This window comes from Micropterus dolomieu, linkage group LG19 (assembly GCF_021292245.1).
Source record: "Micropterus dolomieu isolate WLL.071019.BEF.003 ecotype Adirondacks linkage group LG19, ASM2129224v1, whole genome shotgun sequence".
Classification (NCBI taxonomy): Eukaryota; Metazoa; Chordata; class Actinopteri; order Centrarchiformes; family Centrarchidae; genus Micropterus; species Micropterus dolomieu.
This window is the reverse complement of record NC_060168.1, coordinates 30,857,782-30,879,468: the sequence shown is the minus strand read 5'-3', so window position 1 is coordinate 30,879,468 and position 21,687 is coordinate 30,857,782. Positions and strand designations below refer to the sequence as shown.

General features: G+C 38.8%; 1 protein-coding gene across 2 annotated transcripts in view; it reads left to right on the top strand.

Moving 5' to 3' along the window:
• Positions 1-21,687, top strand: part of slc36a1 (solute carrier family 36 member 1) — a 48,206-nt gene that overhangs the window by 21,510 nt on the left and 5,009 nt on the right. For both annotated transcript variants that reach the window (XM_046030384.1, XM_046030385.1), the window contains exon 11: positions 3,098-3,267. In XM_046030384.1, coding sequence (XP_045886340.1) covers positions 3,098-3,267 — 170 coding nt within the window. The remainder of the gene's footprint in view (positions 1-3,097; positions 3,268-21,687) is intronic.

The following is a 21,687-nucleotide window of genomic DNA, read 5'->3' as shown; positions in this document are numbered from 1 at the left end:
ACCATGAAATAAAAAGTAGACTATATGTTAAAATCATAAGACTTTCAAGTCAAACTCTTCCTTCTTGTTTGATGAACAGCTAAGAACCATTTAAAAAAATACATTTTGTAGATACAGTGACCCTTTGACTTTTCTAAAACGTTATCAAAATGTATCATCCAACTTAAAACATGAATGCAGTTCCTGGCAAAGCAGTATTTTGGGTGTTTGCGCCGCCCCCAAAGTTGTTTTTTAATCTCTCCAGTAACCAATAGATTATATAAATTAAACCCAGTTAGCCAATAAACACAGGAAAATACAACCATACACATTCTGATATCAAGTATCTCTGGCTAACTATGACTAACGTTAGCTCAAATTATTTTAACATTACCTTGTTAGCTCATAGTTAAAACAAACTTTATTTAAATTCGACATAAACTAAATAAAACTTACCAAAACCTTCTTGTTCCAAAAATGCTCAATTTCAATTTGCTGCAACAAACCTCTAATTCGTCGAACCATTATTGTATTCTGTCTGTAAATTACAGGGTGCACGCTGTCTCTCTCTAACGTTACTGTTTCTCTCTCACTGGTAAAGTTACTCTGAGCTACGCAACCGTTTGTTGCAGGTGCTTAACGAGCGGTCAAGATCAAAGCGGTCCCCGCATTAGTCTCACTTTCATCTTGTAAAATCTGATATTTACTTTGCTCTCTTCGAAAATGGGAGTCCCACATTATTTCATTGCGGTTACCAGCAGGCTATTAGCAAAGCATACTTACAGAGTTGAGCTGAGCGACGGTGGAATCGACCCAGGGCGAGTTGAGCTGGAAGCTGCAAGTGGGAACGTCGGAAAAAGCGCGGACTATTCTTTCTTCTTCCCGAAATGCATTTGCACCCGTGCGTGAATAACGCGAGAAAAAATGAGAACTAATACATTCACTTGATTGACTAACTTTATCCCAACATGAGCTAAATATGTTTGTTCACACTTTCTGCATTTAATGTGCAGTCCACACAATGCTATCACGTTTCACTTAAGAACATAAAACCCTTTAGTAAAATACACTAAATATAATTTGATAAATCTAACAGGTGACCAGTCTCCCTTTTTTCAGTGTACGCAGTTTTTATAAATGAGACCCCGGGTGTGTTCATTTAAATCGCCTGCTACTCCCCCACCCACTTTTCCTGTGCTCTCGAAGTGGCATCAGAGCGACGTATGCTTGTTACATTATACCAAGAGCAAATGGGAAGTGGACCAGCAATTTCTAACTTCATGCTGCCATCAATAAACACTTTTAAGCTGTTTGTATGAAGTTTCCTTCTCGTAATCTAATTCAGACTTGTATCAACGAATGAGATTTCCTTCAGTCACTTTCAATTGTCTGACAGAAATGAAAAGGAGTGTAAAGTATCAAAACCCAGTAAAACCATTGTGACTGTACTACTCTAATGTACGTGTTTATACGTTGTGGCGGTTTTACAACAACTTAGATATTTAATTGTTAATTGGGCGCCAGCCAGGGTTAACCTCACAAGTCATCAAAGAGTTATTCCCACCCACAAATAATGAACAAGGCAGTATATACACCCTCAAAAGAAAATATGACATGATTTAGGAAAACCTGAATAAAATCCCACACACAAACATTAAATCATTTTAGGATAGTTATACTTTGTTTAGTTCAGCTTTTTTCACAACAAAGAATCATCAGATCAAAGTAACTCAGTTCAACCCAAAATCGTTGCACTCAATCACTTCTAAATCTCTAAAGGAAATGGTACTTGCAGTGCGAGAAACGCATGTGAATGTTTCTCTTGCCTGTCAGTCATCGGAAGCTCCAGTAAAGAAACGCGTCCAGGTGCGAATTTGTGCCGACGCTTTACCGTTAATCCAACCCGACCGTACGCCTCTATTAATAATTATAAAATTACACTGAGAATCCAATTTCCTACCAGACACCTCCGATCACTGGCCGGCAAGACGCTTCCTTAGCTCTAGCAAACGTCACTAACATGCGACCTGGCAGCCGCAGTTGCATTTACGACCCCGGTAAAACGTGGTTTTCTCAAATCGACAGATAAGTCGGATTGTGACTGTGTGTGTGTGTGTGGTAATTTAATCAAGTAAAATATTAAAGAGCAGGGGTTGCTTTATTACCTAATCTCAAGGTTTTGTCTTGAAGAGCACACTTTAGTTATTAATCTTTTACTACATGCATATAGAGACTATGAGGAATGGGGGAATTAACATGGGTCCAGCAGATAAGGTTTGTCCTTTGGGTGCTCTAGAAGGTTAACAGAAAGGATGTGAATTTGTATAGGTGGTGATGGGTTGTCACTGCCCATGCAAACTCCCAATTCTCAGCAAACAGTTCTTTGACTTCCTGAGAATTTTTGGCAGGAAAGGCCTCCCCTGCCCCAGGTGTTCAGAACAATAAATATAACACTTTTCATAAACCGAGACAAGGCTATTCAAACATCTCGGATTATTACTAGTGTCCTTCCTGACAGTGAGCTAATCACAAATCTCCAGACATCGCATAAAATGTAGGTTAGCAAATTAAATTTACTGACAACTCTGTGATGTGTCCCTTGCAGCATTTTCTTTTTTAGGTTTTAAAAAAGGTACTAAAACCCAAATACTCCAATTGGATTTGTTTGCTTATTACTTGTTACTATCGTCATTGCAGCAGGAGACTTTTGAAATCCCTCCTGTGATTCAAACTGATGCAGCTAATTAGTGGAAAAGATTGGCTGTTCAATGAGGTTGAAAACGCAAAGACTATAATTACCAGCATCTCCGTTTATAAAAAAAAAAAGGAGCAGAAGTTATAGTCACTGTTTGCAGTTTGTTTTACAATGACTGCTAATTGATTCGTCTTCATCTTTTAATATGTTTATTGATGGATCTTGAAAATTGAGGTTGATGCTCGTTTGTATTTTATGAAAGGTTTTGATTAGCTGCATTTCAGTGCACTAAAAGAATTTCAATGATTGTTAATTGGCTGTAACTTTATTACACCTAATTTAGGGTGATTTGGTTTTGTTTTCACATTTCTGTCGCTTTTTCTTCCTCTGTCAATTTACCCTCTTCTCAATCACTGTTTCCAGGACATACCAGGCTGTGAAGCTGCTGTACTCTTTTGGTATTTTCATCACGTTCGCCCTGCAGTTCTATGTTCCAGCAGAGATTCTCATACCACCGGTATTGGCTCGCGTGTCAGCGAGGTGGGAGAGAGCTGTCGACCTGTTGCTCCGCACCGTCTTGGTCATCTTCACATGTAAGTGTAAACTAGTCCCAACAATAATGCAGGCTTTCATTCACAGTAGAGTGAATCACGACGTTTGAGTCAGTGAAGATGAAATAATTACTTTTTTATATAAGTTTAATATCCCGTAATCTTTAGTAAGTGTAAAAGTGTGAAATTGCCCTTTCTTTGTCAAAGCTATATCCCGGTGATAAACTATAATTTGGGCTGAGAGCAGAAGGGAATCAGGAGATAGAAATCGTGCTTAAGTTGGAACAGAAAGTGGGGAATATGCCAGACTGGTGGTTCCCAGCCTGGGGTCAGGACCCCCCACAAGTGGTCACAGGATCAATCTTAGGTGTAGTGAGACGATTAACACAGCAGGAAAGTAGAAAAATGTCTGACCCAATCATTTTTTCTTTTTTTGGAGAATTCCTAAGCTTGTCTATTAAACATGAGAGGTGACACTTTTGAATTGAACCTCAAACTGAGTATTTCTTGTTTGCTTACTGGGATACAGAAAGATGGACTCCTAGGAGATTTGAACTGAGATAAGAACGCATTAATAGATAAGGACGAACTGTTGGTTTTATATTGATCGCTTATAATTTGATATCTCCTCCACCATTGCTCATAATAGCAATTCTACCTAATTCATGATAACACAGGCCTGACCCACAAGAAAGAACAGTGTATGTTCTGTCTATCTAATATTGTGTTGGTATTAAATCGCAATATTGGGGGGGGGAAGAAGGAAATCAATATAGGATTATTTTCCAAAATCGTTCAGCCCTACTCAGAAGGTTGTTGGTAAGAATCGTTGGTTGGCTGTGAAAGTTAGCAAGAGTCTGTTGAAAGACGTGTCTTTGTTCTCAGTAACAGTAATTTCAGCTGATTTCCTGGGTGTTTTATTTATTTATAGAGTTTAAGTTTACAGAGACCGTGCACATTGATAAACATGTCTGTAGATGTGCCAGTTTAGCCAGCTTGGCTAATATTCCACTGTAGTTTTTTATAAATTATCAGTGAGCAAATACTTAATTTTACTTCACGAACTTTGCATATTCAACTGCCTCTGCCTCTCTGTTTCTTGAATTTGATTTTAACATTCATAATCATCAAAAAATGTCCATCGATTGTTCTAATATCGATACTAGTTGCACCCTTCTCAACTTGGGATTAAGCGGTACACAATTAGAAGTTGTCTGTGTTTTGATCTGTCATGCATTTGTCCCTGGTTCAAATGCATGATAAATCCCTCAAAAGGTTCTTAGTCCCCAAGGAAAGTTCCTGTGGTGGAAATACATTTCTTCTGCAGAGCTGGTCCGCAGCGGAATTAATCACTGACGTGTGATTTTTAATTATCTGCTTTCAGTTTGTAAAAGCTGCTCTATTGCTGCCGTTTTCTGTTTTTTCCCTCTGAGATTCGTTGAGAACCATTGTGTGTCTTTACGCTCTATTAATGCCCTTGGTGTATTTAAAGCTGGTTGTATGAAATCTCTATAAGACCCCTGATATTTTTTTTCTTGAGTAGCAATAGTAACAATAAATGCAAGCCAAGTGTGTATTATTCGATTTCTCTACATTTATTGTAGATATTGTATTAGCGGTTAAATGGGGCTTCTGAAGGTTATTTCTGTCATCTAAATTAAATGTATACAGTCAGTCATTAAAAATATAAACATCTGAACAGCCAGTGTGAGACCAGCAGAATTGACTACTGCTGTCACATAGACCGTAATGGGATGGGAGGAAACACAGCTCTTCATTGAGATTGATTGATTGATCGATATCCTCAACCTCATTCTGTAACATTCAGCCAGCATTTACATGAAGTGTGGATGCTCATGTGTGCATTCTTTGAGGTTACACGGACTGCTCATTTCTTTCCTGTTTGTGTGTGAGAGTCTGAAAAACAAAGTACCAGCATTAAAAACCTGTTCAGTTATTTTCTGCATGGTTCTTATTTTAAGATGCTCCTGCTTTTTTGGCCACCTTCTATATGTGTTTCTGAGTATGTGCTGTTTTGAGTCTTTGCATGCGTGTATATCAACAAGTGAGTGTGTATGTGCAGGGCTCGACAATTACGGTGGCCCGGGGCCGGTAAAAAGTAAAACGAAAACGAAAAAAATTGCATTAGAAACTCAACATCTTGCAGTTGCTTCGCAGCTCTTGGCGCGCAACGTTGTCCAATTCTGTGTTATAGTGACGTGACAAGTGGTTGTCAAATGTCGTTTCTCTAATCTCCAATGAAGTGGTAACCTCTGGGTCTAAAAAAGCAAAACCATATAGACGGAACTTAAACCTGCATTCCCTCTAACGGCCAGCAGGGGGCGAGTCCGCTGGTTGCAAAAAGAAGTCCAGTTCCGTTACAAATAATGGCAAATTGATCCTACTTCTCAACTGAGCTCAATAAACACTTTCATAATGAACGTATGGTCTCAGTCGCTAGTTTGAAATCTTCTTCAACACAGCATGATGAACATTTAGTAAATTATGGTCCCATTTAGGGGGAAATGGACCAGAAAGCAGCGCATGCTTTAGGGCGGGACCACCTTGTGATTGACATGTCGCTACCATGGCGATGTGTCAATCAGGATAGAGGCGACTTGTATCCACTGCTCTGTGTACATTATATTATTAAAGAGGTGGTATTATGCTCATTTTCAGGTTCAAAATCTTATTTACGGGTTGTACCAGAACAGGTTTAATTTTCAAAAAACACCATATTTTTGTCATACTGCACATTGCTGCAGCTCCTCTTTTCACCCTGTGTGTTAAACGCTTAGTTTTGGCTATGGAGTGATACATCTTGCCTCTACAACATCTTTGTTGGGAGTTGCACATGCGCAGTTCCTAGTTAAGGACTACTAGCCAATCAGAAGCAGAGAAGGGCGGGCCAATGAGAAGCCGGTAAACACGGCTTCGTTTCAGCTGTACATGAAACGGCTGGACTACAAACGAGGTGTTTTCAGGCAGTTCAGCGCAGAGTTCTCTGTGGGAGATGGGAACTCCCCTTTAGGCTTTTTCACTTTGCAAACCTATTACATGCACAAAAAGAGAGAACTCTATAAAGGAGAGAGGAAAAAGGCAAAAAGCAGAATACCACCTCTTTAAATGGCTGTCAGCAGGAGAGAGAGCACGTCATGTTTGAGTCTGTTAGTATGTTTTGTTTTAAAAGTAGTTTTTTTGTTTGTTTTTTTTTATAATTTTAACTGATTACATTTTAGCTTAGTTTTTTTTTTTAATATCCAAGATGTATTTAATAAACGATTAAACATGTTAACAGAATAACATAACTTATAAATGTTTGGTTTTGTTGTAACACTAATAAATAACTTTTGGAGGGAGGGACAGTAAAAAATTGTCTTCGGGCCAGTGGGTTTTGAAACTTACTGGCCCGAAGACAATTTTTTACTGGTGGCAAAAAAGTTTAACGTTGAGCCCTGATGTGTGTACTGCATGTGGGTGAGGGGATGCCAGGGTCAGCACTTCTTCAGGTGTGTGGTTCTGTAGGTTAACAGTTGATTTTGTGTGTATATTTCTGAAAGTGTATATGTGCACTGCAGTTGCATGCGCGTCCATCTGGCCGTGTTTCTGTTTGTGTGTGTGTGACACTTGTTCCCTTGCCTCTCTGCAGGGTTTGCACAAAGTTTTGAAAACGCTTAATTTTAACCATTACGCTTTGAAGGTTAGTAATATGCTTAAATTTGAATATGGTTTTCCGACCTGAAAACGTGACTCGCATGAATCCTGCAGATCCATGAAAACTATTTTATGGTCGTGCCAGCTTCTCTATCCTCTCCCCTGCGTGTTTAACCGATGGCGGGGGTTTCCACCTGCTTTGTCTGCAGTAGTTGTTGTTTTTGTTACAACCACAGCCCGCTTGTTAAGCTAATGGCGAATAGTTACGAACAGGCTAAAAGGAAAGATGTCTGTATGTAGTCTAACTAGCTCAGTTTGTCACAGATCTTAAAATTTGGCAAATTCTTGTAAACTTGGCTTTTGACAAACAAGCAGGCAGTGGATCACAGCAGCGGAGGAAGGACAGATACTGTCTGTGTTCTTCAATCATTCACTAAACTTCACTCAGTATTTTGATGTCAGGAATATTAGGATATTTATTTTAGTGACATTTTAGATATGTTTAAAGTAAGATTTTTAGTGTATATAATGACATTATATGACACTAATTAGCCAGTTAAAATGTAAATATATCCTACATAAGTCCTCTGTTGATTCGTTACTCTGGAAATTAAGCAAGGATTAAATAATTATTATCAAAACATACAGTCGAAGTTAATATAGACCGCTGGTAAAATGAAGTGACAGTTCATAGCTGTGGGTATAAATTAATTCTGTTAACTTTATTTTTTGCGATCACATTTATCGTTTTAATTTAGATGTGATGGGTGTTTGGGTGTGGGTTCCTTTTTTAAAAGTGCTTGAATTTTACTCTTAAAAAGCTGTATGAACTCTGCCTTTGTGACAGAGCAGGTCACACGTGACTGGAATTGTAACCCAGTACCTTAACAGGCATGTGTCTTGTTAACAAACACTTACATTTCCCCTCCGTTCTCGTTCCTCCCCCAGTTTCAAGCAGCAGCAAACAAATCCTTGTAATAGTTCTGCTTGGCTATTTATAGCAGCAATAGTGCTTCAGTTTTTTATTGATTCCCGTTAAGCCAGGACTGCCAATCCTTTTAACTCCAATTTTTTTATTGTCACGTGTTTCCTCAGTGCTGAGACACATTGAGGTTGTTGTGTTGTGTCTACATTAATGCTGCCAGGGTTCTGATTTTCAAACCCTTTTATTAATCAGTGAGTACTGCACTGAAATAAGAGTGTGTTATGGTCTGTTCAGTTCTTTTTTTTTTTTTTTTTTCTTTGTTTTTTTACTAACTGCGCAACTGCTTATACTGTGAATAACTATGTATACTTTGAAACGGAAACATATTTTCTTATACTACACGTTACTCTTTAATTACCAGGAAACATCTGTTTTTTTTCACCACAGAAAAGGTGTACGGTCGGTTTCTCCTCTTAAACTCTTAAGTACCCACCAGTGGATGCATCTTTTATAAAAATAACCAAACATGCAGAAATGTATTTCAACTTGAAGATGGCACTTGAGGGCTTCTTATCTACATTGGTAGAACATGTTTCACTGGAACAGTGTGTGGAGCAAATGAGGACAACCTGAATGATCTCTCCACTCGGGTCAAACAACTTGAAAAAGATAATTTTATTTCCTAGTGAATAAAGTTATGTTGACCTGGCGAACCGGAGTGGGTCTGCAAATCTTGGCTTTGTCAGAGTACACGGATCTGAAGAAAGCTTGGCATGCTTGGGTTTATGGCCCGTCTTCCCTACTCCTCTGGCTATAGAGAGGTCTCATTGCACTCTTACTGTCTTGAGGAATGACCGATCCAGTCCAAGGCATATCCTGACAAAGCTGACGAAAAATAAGACAAAATGACGACACTTTTGAGATGTAGTTGGTGACTTTTTAGTTAACTAGTAAAATTATAAGACATGAGTATTTTTAGGGGGTCAAAGGCCACAATTTCCATTTCTGTTAAAGGAGACCTATTATACTTCTCTTCCAGTCCTATATTGTAGTTCTGTGACTCCTTTCATAGCAGCTTTGCATGATTCAAAGTTTAAAAAAAATAATAATTCTGTCTTATTCCGACTCTTCATGTAGGCCTTCATTTCAGCCTCTGTCTGAAACAAGCTGTGGATGCTCATGTCTCTTTAAGGCCCCCCTCTCAAAGCCCACTGTCTTCTGATTGGCCAAGACCTGAAGCATGTTACCAGGGTGGTGGTGTCGGTACAGACAGACTGAGCAAATGCTGAGCGTTGCTGTGGGAGTCCAATGACCACATACAGAATACCGGCTCAGTGTGTCGTAGAACGGGTAAAGCAGTTCAAAACAGAGCGTTCAGAACAGGAGGAAATCTGAGGATTTTGCTCACAGGGATTTCTTTTAAATACTTTAACCTCTATTATTTGAAGTTTTGGCCAAGTTTAACATGAACATCCAACATTGTAGATAAGTCATAAAATGTGGAAAAGCATAATAGGTCTAGATTAGCAGTCTGTACAGTGTCCTCTCCAAAGCACGACAAAGCAGCCAGTAAAGAGTTCTTATCAAATTAGCTCCTTCACAGGCACATTTTGGTAAAATAAATGATGTTTATTCATGCATTTAATACGTTTCATGTAATGGGTAGGTGTTGGGTATTATGTGTTCTGTGCACTTGCGGTGATATTAAGTGCTTTGCATAAAAGCCTCCATCAAATGATGGATGTTAAGACCAATTTAAATCAGTCTGAAAGGGAGATCATTCATAATTTTCATAAATAATCTCAATTTGAGTTTGATACACTTTGTGGTTTCTCAGCACCAGTCAGTGCTTAAGATCTTTTATATTATGGCGAAGATGCAGTACGTGAGGGAAATTGAAGAGAGAATAAGATGCACGGCAGAGGCACCGATGTACATCTTAAGCAGCGTGTATCGGTGCAGCAGAGATATCACTAATGCTATTCAATACTAGGTTTGTGACTGCAGTTAGTATAATAATACTTGAGAGAAATTATTATAATTGGGGAAAATATGTAAGTATTTTTTCCCAACAAGAATTGTCCCTCCTCAGTTCATTGCCATTCCCTCCTCACTTCATTTCACGTGGAATAAAACTTCAAATCATAGCAAACTTATTGAGTTACAGGACCGGAGCACTTGTGAGCCCCAGGATCTTCATTTCCTTTATTAACTGTGATTGGAGCTTGTAGAGAGATTATGCAGAGAACATTTGCCACGCTGTCTGGGTTTCAGCACCAACATGTTGATAAGCTAATAAAGGGAAGACATGCATACATATGCCACTTCATGTCTGCAGGTCATTTGGAAGTTAGGTGTGTGTGTTGTGAATGGACACAGTGCAGCAACAAGAAAAGACCTACTCCCACTGACGCATGCTTGAATGAAGGAGGCAAGGGACAGGGGACTAAAGGAGGAATCATGTTGCTCCTATATGTGCATCTGGAAGAAGGAGATTACTTTTGGTTTTGATACGGAATTCAAGATGAGATTGTAGCGCCATCTGCTATGTGTAGAGTAAATCTTAAAGAGAATGCATCTGAGGGTCTCAGTCTTTGAATCGAGAACAGATATCGGTCTTTGGCTGTCCAGAGGGGGAAGCTTGTCTTTGTTACACTACTGCTGCCGCGTTTTTTAGTGATGTGAGTTTGCTTCTCTTGGTCTGCTTTGCAAGGTTATCTGAGAGTGCAACGAAAGAGAGGCTAAAGGTGTACAAAGAAATAAACTATTGAAATGCCTTACACAGAGCAGGTGTATCACCCTTCAGAAAGTAAATATTAAGATGAAACGGCATCACATAGACACTACAAATGAATATCCAGAGACTTTTTTTTTAGTAAACCATTTTGTCTTTGAATGTCTTGAACATATTGGTTTACTTGGTGAGTTGGTTAACATTTCCAAATATCTTTGCTTAATGTGAGATCAGCAAGCCAACAAACCATCTTGGTAGCAATCTACAATGTCAAAATCTTTCAAATGATGGCGCAGTATTGACTGACGTCCCAAAGTTATTCTGTTCTTGTGATTTTACTTTAAGGGCTTTCAAGTGGCACAACTGTGAAATGAATCCTGATGTTACTCGCTGTTTCTAGGTGCTACAACAAGTCCTCGTCTTTCCTTGTTATTGGTTTCAGTTTGAGCTCAATCAGATAAGAGTTAAAAGAGAGGAAGGTCCTGAGCAAACACTCTCTCTTTCTGCTGAGCTGTGCTTTGACTTGTGCCCCAGCTCAAAAGGTCAGTTCATTTCAATGCAGGAAGATTTCTTTTGAAGTGAGGACTCTATTCTAATTTACCAGAGATTGGCTAAGGGGTGAAGAAGCTTATTGCCTTAGCCAAGCAGATCAGTTAATAAATCTCTAAATGGGCACAAATATTGTTAATGCTGAACCCTCTGGTAAAGCTGCATGAAGTGATTCTTGACCAATAGTGGCAGATGGTAGATTTGTAAAACAATGTCACAGAATGAGCCTCGTTAAGCTATATCAATCTATCAAGTTGTAATCAATAACATGAGGGCATACACTTGCGTACTGGAAATGATGCTGAGACAGAACCAAAAGTTTGCCCGTATAAACCCAGAACAATGAGACATTAAAACGCTCTGTAGAGATGAGGGAGGATGCGGAGTTAGATAATTCTCAAAACACAAAAACTGAAAATCCTTTTAATGGAGATAAAAAGTTAATATTTGACTCCCTTGACCCAAAGCTGGAAGAACTTAACCAGATCAACCAGCTAACCAAAGCAATACCTGAGGTAATGATTCTCTGATGGATTCCAATTCTAGCAACACTTTCACATTACAGAGAGTCGTTTGACTTATACATACACATATGGCTTTAATGAGATGTGTTTTGAAAACTTCTGGCTTTGCAACTCCCAGTGGTATCAAAAGAGACTAGCAGAAAGCAATTCATATCAAACCCCGCCTCCACCAGCCTACTCCTCCACCCCTCGGGTCTGAACTGAGGACACAGATGAATTGGTTGTTAGCAACACATAGGCTGCACCAATTTTCACCACCATTAGATGATGTTTCTGCAAAAACTGTCGTCAGAGTAATTTGAAAGATGCTGTAATCACACTGCAAATCTCCACATAATAACACCACTAATGGTAAATCCATTCAAATCCAAGTCTGGAAAATTTTTGCTTTTCATAATACCTACTTGGGACCAAGCAGTGAGGAAAAGAGGACACAAGGTGTTTTTAGGTGAAAACTGGGGGTTTTAGTCCCCCCCCCCCCCCCCCCCCCCCGATCAAAATGCAAAAACAATATATGTGAACTGAACAAATTTGCCTGACACATTAGGGAACATATCATGGTCTGGCCAAACTAAATGATTAATATAACAGATAATTGCCAGTTTGACCCTACAGTGTTAAAATCTGTGCAAGTCATATAAACAATAAAAGGTAAATGAACACATTCCAAATCAAGTAAACGGTGTGATGTTAGTAGTTTGGATGGTTGACTACAAATGAAATGAACCTGTGTAGGAAACAAACTAATGAGGTGAGAGTGTGAACTGTGACTGTGGCCATCACACCCCTCTTTAATGGCGCTTTAAATACATAAGTCATAGTCAGCTATGCAGAGAAGCAAGCCGTGAAGCAAAGAAATGTATTTCTTGCCTGTACTGCAGCTATATTGGCTGCACTGGTCGTTTCATATTTGCTTTGAAAGTATGAGTCACTTTGCCACAGGCTTGAGCTGAGCAGCTAGCGTGTGTTGTTAAGCTGTTGACGGGAACAAGAGAGGACGTGAGGATGTCTCGTGAGCCTTCTCTTCTTCCTTTTGGGGGTTTATTATTTATTGTGGGTTTATTCTTTTTTTTGTTTTTTGTACTTCATCCTTGAGCACTGTGGCACAAAGGTGGTGTGCCGCTGGGAATGCACGGTGCATGTTGCTGGACTGTAGTGCTGTCATATTTTTACCCTTTCAGAAACGGGATGTGTGCACGTTCACCTTTATGTCTTGTGGAGCTAATTCACCTCTGTTGTTTGGCCTTTGCTTTATGCGCCTGTTTCAGCTCATCTGAATGACCTTGTATCTGTTAGAAGCAGTGAATCAAAGATCAGATGTGGAGTAATGTGGTTAACCTACTATAGGTCTAAAGGTCTATTTTAGAAAGCACATTTGGAAAGCCACCACAGTAAAAACTAAAAAGCATTAATGAAGAGAAAAGCAGTTGAACTGATATGTTTCACTCCACATTTATCTGAAAATAAAAAACAAAAAACCTGTGCTTTTATTTTTTTACTTTTAAATAATAAGTAAACACTGTTGATTTCAATTAACATAATTAAAATCAAATATACATTAAAATGCATTGCTAGAAGTATGTGGACTCCATGGACAAAAAAAACATGCTGATGTTACACCCTCAACTATTCTGGGTAGGCTTTCTACCAGATCTTGGAACCTGGGTACTTTGGCGTCGACATCTTGGATTTTCGGAACCAGACGTGACCGGATGTGACCATTTCGGATGAGAAAGTGGTGCTAACTAGCTTGGTTTGCAAGGTGCATCTGTCATTCACATTAACTGTGATGTAAATTGGGATTCTAATTTTGGCTTGTGAGACTTGAAACAAATTATACTTACCGGGAAAAATTAACTGCTGACTCATAATGAGTCTTTTTGAAGAGCGCTGGTCAAATTTACACAGTGCAGTAGATGCGACTTGCCTCTATCCTGATTAACAGGTTGTCCATGGTAGCGACTTGTCAATCACAAGATGGTCCTAAAGCAGACCCAGCTTTATTGTCTATTTTCCTTTTAAATTAGACCATAATTTACTAAATGAAGCTCATGCCGAATTGAAGAAGACATGAAACTAGTGATTGAGATCATAAACCCTCTAGGAAAGTGTTTACTTAGGTAATTGTTGAAGTGAGAAGTAGGGCTATTTTGCAAGTCCAATGCAATCCAACTTATATTTGCAACTAGTGGAGTCATATAGCAATAAGTTTTCCCTACATTGACGCCCAAATTCTGAAAAAAAAAAAAAACAATAGGACATTGGTGTCTACATACTTTTGGCCACAAACTGTATACAAACTCCCCTAAAGGTACCCTGTGTGGCGTAAACAATGACACACTACACACCTCTTCACCAGCCTTTGTCAGTGTCACAGCACATATTATAAAATATATGCAAATGTGTCTGAAAGTACAAGTCATGTTTTTAAACTAGCCTTATCTTTGAATGACAACCTCTGTCCTGTCAGCCGAGCTAAAAAAAGCACAGCCAGAGTAGCCGGACTGTGAGCAGACAGGTCAGCCTGAGGATTTCTGTCTTTTGCATGGACCTCCTGCTGAGCGGGGAAGGTCAGCCTCGCCCTCCAACTCAATCTTCCCTCACTTCCACTGCTCCTCTGCCTTCTTTCTGTCATCAGCCTTCTCTCCCTCATAGTTTTTGTCATTATGTTTTCTCACTCTCCGTGTCTAGAGCAGGGTTGCTCGACATATTCTTGCCTGTGCTAATTCTTAGATCCTAAAAGGTCCTTAAGGGTTTACCCTTAGATTGGAGCATGGCATATTCTTGTACTGTATTTCAGCCCATTGAGGCAACTCATGTATTTAAAACATATTTATGTTCTTTAATTTTTATTAAACATAATCATCAGTGGCATAAATCTTTTATAAATCGCATTTGATCCAGTCAGCATATCAAGCTACCCCATGTGCGGTCTCAGTTGTTTTCTTCCTTTTGATAGGACATCCCACTGATCCGCTGACTGTTCTGTTGTTGTTCTCCTCTGTCCATACTCTTATTGTTTATCTGTATTCTGCATTAAGCCACCCACAAGCCAAGAGTTCACGCCTAACTAGGCCTTCAAGTAGGGAAAAAAAGCATTGCATGAAAAAACACAAATTACTGCATTGATGAGGTCGTGTTGCTTCAGCATTCCTGGATGAAATGCAGACAGATGGTCTGAACAGATCCAGGAGTTTGAGGGCTTATCAGACAGCTTAACACTGGAGAAATATGATACCCTCTTATTTAGATTTTATACAGGATATTCACACATGAATCAAGAAATTAAAGCACAAGTAATAAATATAACAACTTCCCTACATCAGAAAGTAAGTTTTCTGTCCAGATGGGGAAAAAAAACAACTTAACTCTTAAACTTAAATCACTGATCTTTGCCTCTTTTATCCTTTGGTATAAAGCCAGCAGACTAGCTGAGTTGGATAATATGAGCATGCTGTGTGTAGCTTAGTATCCTGACATGATAGAACTTTTGATTTTTCAAGTTTGCGCATTTGCAGCAGGAGGTAACTTTTTAGACACTGCGGTGCAGCTTTGTTCGCAGGAGAGTCAGCAGAATGTCAAACAGGACGACTGTCCCACTGTGACGATGACTGATTCTTATCTGGTTTTCATCCTGGTTAAGCAATGACAACCAGGACTTGTATAAGTAACCTGTAAGAACTTTGTCAGTGTCAAACTCCTTTCTGCAGATTGTCTTTTTCGACACAAAACGGGACAAAAAGTTATGTTCCAGAACAGGACGTACGAGTCGACACTCTGTAAAAGTGCTGTCGTTGTTAAAGTCTTCCTTGCGCTTTCAGGCCCCCTCAAAACCTGGGAGTAGCATCTGAGGGCTCTTAAATATAGACGGGTCAGTGTGATGTCAAGCCAGGAAAAGAACAACAGTCTCTCTCTGATCCTATTGCTTGTTTATCCTCAGACTTTGGTGAGGAGATAAAGTTAAGTGTCCACCGGGAGCTTCTTTGCCCGCAGTGCAGGGGTCTTTTGTCATCATTTTCATGGTAGTATTCACAGAGGTGCTTACAACTTAATTTGTTTGTTGTTCAGAGAAAGAGGCTTCAGAATAGGTTTTTCTTGAACTTCTTAAAGTGGAAAGAAAATTGAAGGTCTTTTGACAATGTGTCCACTTTGTTGGCACAAACTTCAGTTGTTGTTATTGATTGCAAGGCATCTAGACATTTCTAAACACACTTGAGGCATGAAAATGCTTTTTGTATAGAAAGTATTGTTCTTGATATTGGAATTTCACTGAGAGTTTGGTTCACCTGAAAATTTGGGTCATAATTATGTTTAACAATAATTGACTATTATAATTACAATATACTTGACTTTTTAACCACTATCTTTAATTAGATCAAATGTAAGGCTGTGGATTGATGCCGTGCAATGCACTGTGACTTTTACTGTCCTGTTTTACCCTGTTTCTATTTCATAATTAGCTCTATAAAATGTATTTTATTCTGTTTTAATTTTCTATTTCACCCTTTTAAAATTTATATTTTAATGTTTTGTTTTTTTCTCAATTTCCCTTTGCTGCTTATGTTTACCTATACTTTTATCACACAAAGGAAATTATCCAGTTAAAGAGTTTAATTGTTGTAGTTGAACTATTCAAATCTGATTTTGGTGTTTAATATGCCCAGAGATGGGGCCTAAGGATGGTGATAACTGGATGGTCAGTCTGTCCATCTGTACCATGCTTGGGTAACCATTATATAGTCCCCAGAGGAAGTCTCTTTATGATTTCAGTGACCTCCTGACAATGTGCCTAACAACTAATTTCCATTTAACCAACACTAAATGACAATGTATTTCAACATCAAGTTACCTTATTTGCATAAAATCTACTGCAGATATTCATGGTCCCTTTAAGTGAATCATAACGTTGTATGTTGTCCTTTTCTCTAGCACACCGGTCATCAAGTTGACTTTGCACACAAGATGTGTAAGGAAGTTTGTCTAGTGAGAAGCAAGCTTCTGATTTTAATGTCCCCATTGCTTTTTCCTCTTGTTCGTTCAGTGAAACACTTTCAAGTTTAGGGAGGCAGTCATGAACGTGGCAGCCTCCAGGGACAACTAGATGGGCTTTAGACTTTTAGTGGTGTTGTCTAATGAATGACTCCAGTATGTCTTTTGTGTCTGGCTATTTCATTTTTTGGCGTCTCGCAGGTATCGCACAATGAAATGTTAAATTTCTAACAAATGACATGGCAGGCTAGAAAGGTCTCTTGGTGACATTTAGCTGTTGTACAATGCACCACAAAGAAAGAATGACAGCTCATCATTGTGCGGTACCAGAATATATAGTTTTGTGGTTTTACGTTGTATCAAAATGCCTTTTTTAACCTTTTTGTTGTATCACTGATGTAATTTTTGCCCTTTTTACTGTTTCTATTTATCGTGTCTTCCTGCCAAACCAGCAGAAGTACATGTTTTATGACGTGTGTGTGATTTTTATTTATTTTCATCAATTCCTCTTGGGATTGTCATGAGACATGTTCATTTCCAGCACCACTTTACATTATAGAAATAACAATGTATAGACCGTTGATACAAGCAGTATGGATCCATGCTTTCATGTTGTTAAGGCCAAATTCTGACCCCACCATCTGAATGTCACAGCTGAAATGAAGACTTATCAGACCGGCAACGTTTTTCCAATCTTTTGTTGTCTAATTTTGGTGAGCCTGTGTCAATTGTAGCCTCAGGCCCCATCTACAATACTCCATTTTTGTTTAAAAACAGAGATTTAAAACAAATGCAATATCCGTCTACACCAGCGTTTTAGCTGTGTATCAGAGTTGATCTCCGTCTATATTTAAACGACTGAAAACGCATATCTAGTGGCCATTCATGTACACTGGGCGTATCTGTGTAAATATGAAGCAGATGGTCTATTCCGTAGTTACAGAAGATTTGGCGAGTACAACAGACCAAAAAACACACCAGATTTTATTTTGCATAGACCAATATCGAGCTGGGACTGTTACTGAATGTAATACGGGGGGAGATGATGATGATTAATAATAATAATCTTTATTTGTAGAGCACTTTACAAAAACAAGTTACAAAGTGCTTTAACAAGTGCAAAGACAACAATACAATACCCAAAAGACAACAATACAAGCAAGAAAACATTGAAAACTGGAAGTCGTCGCATAGTCAAGACATAAAACTCTGTCAGTAGCATCGCGTTTCTGCTTTGCGAGACCCAATCGGAGAGCCAAACGTGAATGTCTGCGAAGAAAATGAACGAAACGAGTTTAAATGTTTTTATTTGTATACACAATCTAAGAAGCTTAGAACTAGCTCAAGCAGGTGACCCAGTGGGCTTGAAGAGGTTTTATACATGCTAAGAACTTCTATGAAAGCATATCGTCAGGTGTATGATAGGAAAAACAGCTCAGGCTGCTTAAATCCACAGAAGAACTGGGTAGTACTCAAAGATGTTTTGGCCAACCTGCTGGCAGAGTTCCTTCAGACGCTACGTGCAAGTGTAGTAGAACGGATAGTGTTTTGAAGGCAAAGGGTGGAAACACCAAATGTTGATTTTAGATTTTTCTTCGGTTCACTCACTTGGCTTTTTGTTAATTTATAAATATAATCTAAAACCACATTTTTGCGCAGTACCACCTGTATGTGGATGGAGATAGATAGAGTGGACGTCTTTAAACACCCACATTTTTGTATTGTGGAGAAAATGTGTGATCTCATATTCTTAATTCAGTCCTCTAGGTGTGAGAGTCTGGAGAGTGAAAATATAAAAGCTTTTGCTTTGGAGTGAGAGGGTATTTAAATCGCCTTCATGTCTTTACATTTGCCTTAAAATGCACGTCAATTATTTCAAGTATAGTTTCAGAAGAGATTGATATGGATTTATTCATGAAAACATGCTCTAAACAGTCTGCAAATATCCTTTTTTTGTTTTTATCATACAGTCCCTTACAGCCATATAGTTTAGAGCAATCATTTTCCAACAAGTGCCGTCTTTGCTACAGAACAAGGCAAGTTTATTTGTATAGCACATTTCAACAACAAGGTAATTCAAAGTGCTTTACATAAAACATAAAAGCAACGGGGAAATATAAAAAAGTTTAAAAGCAACATAGGGAAATACAAAAAATACACATTAAAATATAATAAAAGTTACAGTGCAGTGTACAATCAGGGTTAAAAGAGTTGAATGGAAAATAAAAACAGGCTGAGGGGTTGAGCAAATAATTCAGTTACAATTATTCTGAAAAGAGAATAAACAGAAGTACACTTAATCTACTCTCTGTAGCTAGTCTGTACTCGGGTCCATGGCAATCTTTGGGTCCACTGAAACTCCAAAAACCCTCGGACACTACAGAGAAACCAGGACATGTCTGTCCGCAGGCCACTTTGATCCAGTTATACTCTGGACCCACCTGCGCGTTTACAGGTGGACAGAGGTTCCTGCAAATCACTCAGGCGCGAGATTTAAGACCACTTCCTTCACTCTGTTCAATCTCACTCTCATTATCTTTTCACTCAATTACCTACTCATTTATCACTGCAGTCCTCTGCGTCATTTGTAATTCCACCCTGAAGCACTTGTAATTGGACTGCTTTGAAATACATGTTAACACAGTACACTGCTCTTATTACCCTGCTCACATATAGGATACTGTAAAGGCTAAATCTCTCTGATTTAAGATCAACACTGAGGTGTGTTTTGGACGCCTGGGTTCTTCAGAGTTCTTCAGAGTCAAACATTTCAATCTGTTGTACTTAATAGTAATTATAGGGTGTAGGTTCAAGAATAATTCAGGAATGTCACTGCCAGTCATTAACAAGACGCCTGGATGCTTTTTGCAAGTCATGTAGTGTTTGAGCAATAGCGTGAAAGCCTGAACTCTTGAGCTAGAGCAGCTTGCTAGAGGTACTACTGCTGAAGATGGCATTTTTAAAATGTCAGGGATACTCGTGAGCAATCGTCACCATTCAGCCCATACTGGCAGAGGTGCAAATTGTTTTCCATAGGACAGCACAGCGTGGAAAAAGGTGTTGTTTACCTTGATAATATGTTGGAGCTGTAGAGCATGTAGTCTTTAGCTCTTCGTCAAACAGCTCACCATAGCAAATTTGTCTTCATATGTTATGTCACATCGTATGTGTAACACATGGAACAGTTCATATAAAACAATTATTGTTCTTTTGCTGTACATATTTTTCTGAACTAAGATCCCATGGTGGTCCACCGGAAGGAGAGGGGCTGTGCCTCTCAATGAACACTGCTGAAATATAGCGCAAACATGGCTGGAAAGCGATCAGTAAACAGCAACTGGAAAGACATGTGGAAGTAGCAGTGAAACTAAAGTGTGAACCACAGAGATTCAGTTAGTAAATACAATAGTACTGAGAGCTGAACATAGACAGACTTTTAAAAACGGAGCTTTCTCTTTCGTCACCCGCACAACTACACATGTTGAGCCATGTGTGAAAGACATGACTTTTACTGCTACTACTTGAAGATCTTGCCGCTTAAAAAAAACAAAAACAAAACACAAATGGATATCAAATTGATTTATCATTTTGATATATATTTTCTGTCTGTCCCTTCTTTTTACCTGAGCGTTTATACTGACTAAAATAAATCGTTGATGTCATTGATGCTTCCCTGGTAAATAAAGGTTATTTAAAAATTAAATAAATTAATCATCACATTCCAGCAGACTGTCACCTCCTGACTAAATAAATCTTACGAACGCTCATAGGGATGACAGATGACAGTTGTAATGACAGCTTCTGTTACCTTGTATTTTTGTAATTTCAAACAACCATGAGCCACTACAAATTGAATTGGTAACTTTGAGTGTATCCTGTATCCACTTGGCCAAAGGCTTTGGCTGCTCTGAACGTATCCCAAGGGATGAATTAATCTAATTAATTTCCTAAGAAATTCTAGCCATTTATTGAGGATCTAGAAGGTAGTTAGAACATCCACCCCCTCCAACAATAATTTGTAATTGCAGAGCAAGAAAACGTTTGTACTTTTCTACAAGCTCCCCTAGATGTACCCCCTCCTTAGACCCACCTATGATGTTTTTTAGTCATGTGAGAATGCAGAAAATTATTGTGTGCTGGAGCCATGATGACTCATATTGGCTTGAGGTATATACAAAGGACACTTCACTTTCTTCTGTAGCAGCAAAGTACAAAAAACATACTTATTATTAGAGAAGGTTTTTTTTAAATTCCCATAAAACTGCTGATTGCTAACTTAACACGGCGATGACATTTTGGGAGAGAGGGAGGCAAGCCAGAGGTGGAAAAATGGAGAGCGAAGAGGAGGGAAGGTAAGAGAGTCAAGTTAATTATTGTGAGAGATCATGGCGGTTGAAATGACGAGACTGTCAGAGAGAAATCGTCATACATATTTAAAAGTCTGATGTCTTTGTCTTCCTCTTTGCAACATCATGGTTTGTAAATTTGTCATTGATGAGGTGGATTTGACAACAAACTGCCCTGTGTTTGAAACATGCAGGCTCCTATGATCAGGAAAGATGGTGTCTCAACAACAGAACAAAACCCTGAACCATCGCATGTTCAAGGAGTGTTGCCAGTTGTCCCTATCGAGCACTTTCTGCAGTGTAGTGACCTAAATCATTTGTAAGAGACACGCAGCAACACCATTAAAGAATTTACACAAGATGGAATAATCACATCTGCAAAACTGCTAAAATATCTTAAAGCAAAGTCAATCTGCTCTTTTTCCCCCTGAAATAGGCCCTGTGTACTTTCAGAGCATGGTAATGTAGATCAACATTGTTTCTCAGCTGGGTGGGTTGAGTAGCATTAAGTTTGCAACTACAGTTCATGCCATATTGAAGTCCATCTTTCCTACAAAAGGTCGTAGTATTAGGCTGTGTTCAGACCACTCATTCATGTCAATACTCAACAGGAAATGTATGTTTAGATGGTAAATTTACATTTCAATTTTAGTGATGGTGTTCTGAGTCTCTTGTCTATGTTAAAATTAAATAAACACAGTTCAAAAGCATAACATACCACTGGTCGGCACTACATGTAGG